At 51.2% G+C, this 2,314-nt stretch overlaps 1 protein-coding gene across 1 annotated transcript; it reads left to right on the forward strand.

Annotated features, from left to right (window-relative positions):
• Positions 1-641: 641 nt before the first annotated feature.
• Positions 642-2,314, forward strand: LOC121975281 (heavy metal-associated isoprenylated plant protein 7-like). The gene is made up of 5 exons (XM_042526847.1): positions 642-799; positions 899-1,169; positions 1,248-1,471; positions 1,549-1,636; positions 1,742-2,314. Exons 1-5 carry the CDS (start codon positions 791-793, stop codon positions 2,188-2,190), a joined length of 1,041 nt encoding a protein of 346 aa, XP_042382781.1. The 5' UTR covers positions 642-790; the 3' UTR covers positions 2,191-2,314.

Raw genomic sequence — 2,314 nt, forward strand, 5'->3', positions numbered from 1 at the left:
TTGTGAAGGTCGACTAGATCTACCCAATGGACACACACAATTTTAACAAGCATATGCAGCTCTTCAATGGAGGACTGTGGAGGTCAGCTACTTAGGCATATTACCATGAGCACTTTTAAGTTGCAAAGCATTGTCATTACTCACGTGGAAGACCAATCAATCCAAATTACAACACAGGCGATCGACTGTATCATGAGATGGTTTGAAGAGCCACACTCATGGCGTCTCGTCTGAAGAAGGAAAAGTCAGCGACTCCACTCCAACTCTCCATAGGGCAGGCAATGCCCTCTGTTGTGTTATTGGGTAGTAAAGGGGGAGTGAATGCAGGTCAATGAGCCATAATTATATTCCATTGTAGCTCATACTGCAGTTTCTGATCCGTTTCAGTAAAACTGAAGTATGAGAGAAACTGACAAGAAAAAGAAAAAGAAAAAAAGGGCGAGAAGAGAAATGTAGATGACGATCAATCAGCTGGATGATAATGAAGGGATCGTTTTGATGCGTGAATTTCCCTCGTAATGTTTTCGGTGCGGCCGTCCCTATTACGGATGATGTGTGTTGTCGATCCGTATCGCACGTACTCTCGGCACGTGCCTGCCTCTCCCCCCTTGTTGCCACGCTCGCTGCTTGGCGGCCCACTTCTTGCATAAGACGCACTGAGTCGCTGCACAGGAGCAGGGAGAGAGAGGCTTGGATTGAGATTCATGCTGTGGGAAAGTAAGTAACCCTTTGGCATCGCTTTCCATCGTCGGCGTTGAGATCCGAGCGGCGGCTGCGCGAGGCGGAAGGGATGGGAGAGGTAGAAAGTTGGTTTCTTTTTGTTTTTTGTGACGATGTTTATTTTGTTGGAAGTATTTGCGTGGTTTTGGAGCCGTAACGACGGTGGCTTTGATGGCAGGAGGAGAAAAAGGCGGCAGCGGGGGTGGAGGAGAAGGGGAAGGCGGAGGCGAAGGAGGAGAAGAAGGAGCAAGAGGCCAAAGCGGAGGAAGGGAAGAAAGACGGAGGCAGTGGCAAGCAGGAGAAGGAAGCAAGCGGGGAAGAAAAGAAGGCAGAGGCGGCGGCGGCGACGGCGGCACAGCCTCCGCCGCCGGAGGAGATCGAGATGCGCGTGTTCATGCACTGTGAGGGGTGCGCGAGGAAGGTGAAGCGCAGCTTGAAAGGATTCGACGGTAATGAGGGCCTTTTGGCTTTTTGTGTGAGATTCGAATGAACAAGGGAGTTCGTTTTTCGTGCCTTATTTTTTGCAGGGGTGGAAGATGTGAAGACGGACTGCAGAACCCACAAGGTGGTGGTGAAGGGGAAGAAGGTGGCGGAGGACCCCATGAAGGCGGTGCAGAGAGTTCATAAGAAGACCGGGAGGAAGGTGGAGCTGCTGACGCCGCTGCCGCCGGCGAAGCCGGAGAAGAAAGAGGAGGAGAAAAAGGAAGAGGAAAAGCCAAAGGAGGAGGAGGAGGAGGAGGAGAAGGAAGAGGTCCACTACTACTTTTTCAAAATCTTTCGCCATCTCTGAACCTCAATCTCGTTTCTAATCCTTTCCTCCTCCGTCAGCCTCAAGTGGTCGAAGTGGTGCTCAAAGTCCACATGCACTGCGACGCCTGCGCACAACAGATCAAGAAGAGAATACTACGGATGAAAGGTTCCCCTGTTCCTCTGTCTCCTCTCCTGTTCTTCAACTTTAAGATCGCCACCAAAGATTCCTCCTTTTTCGTCGACGTTGACTAAAGATTCAAACTTTGAGCAGGGGTAGAAACGGCGGAGCCGAATTTGAAAGGGTCCCAAGTAACCGTGAAGGGTGTCTTCGACCCGGAGAAGCTGGCGGAGTACGTCTCCAAGAGGACCCGCAAGCACGCGGTGGTAGCGAAGCAAGAACAGGCGGAGAAGAAGAAGGCGGCGGTGGCGGCGGCGGTGGCGGAAGAAAAGACCGGAGGCAAGGAGAAGATGGACGGCGATGCCGGCGGAGGCGATGCCGAGAAGAAAGAGGAGAAGGACGGTGGGAGCGAAGCAGCAGGCGGAAACGAAAAGGATAAGAAGGGAGCCGGCGAAGCTGCAGAGCCCCCCAAGGTGGTGGAACAGCAGATGAGAAACGAGTTCTACCAGTACCATCCGACGTATCCCGCCGGCGGATACGATCCCTCGTATCACCCTCAGATGTTTAGCGACGAGAACCCAAATGCTTGCGCTGTGATGTAAATGGAAGAAGGCAAGAAAAAAAAAACTTCTTGGTTTTTTGGTCAAAAAAGGTTTAATAATTACTGCATAATATTATGTTCAATCTATCTCGAGAAATAAAAACTTTACCTCTCTTCTTTCTCAA

Source organism: Zingiber officinale, chromosome 4B, assembly GCF_018446385.1.
Source record: "Zingiber officinale cultivar Zhangliang chromosome 4B, Zo_v1.1, whole genome shotgun sequence".
Lineage (NCBI taxonomy): Eukaryota > Viridiplantae > Streptophyta > Magnoliopsida > Zingiberales > Zingiberaceae > Zingiber > Zingiber officinale.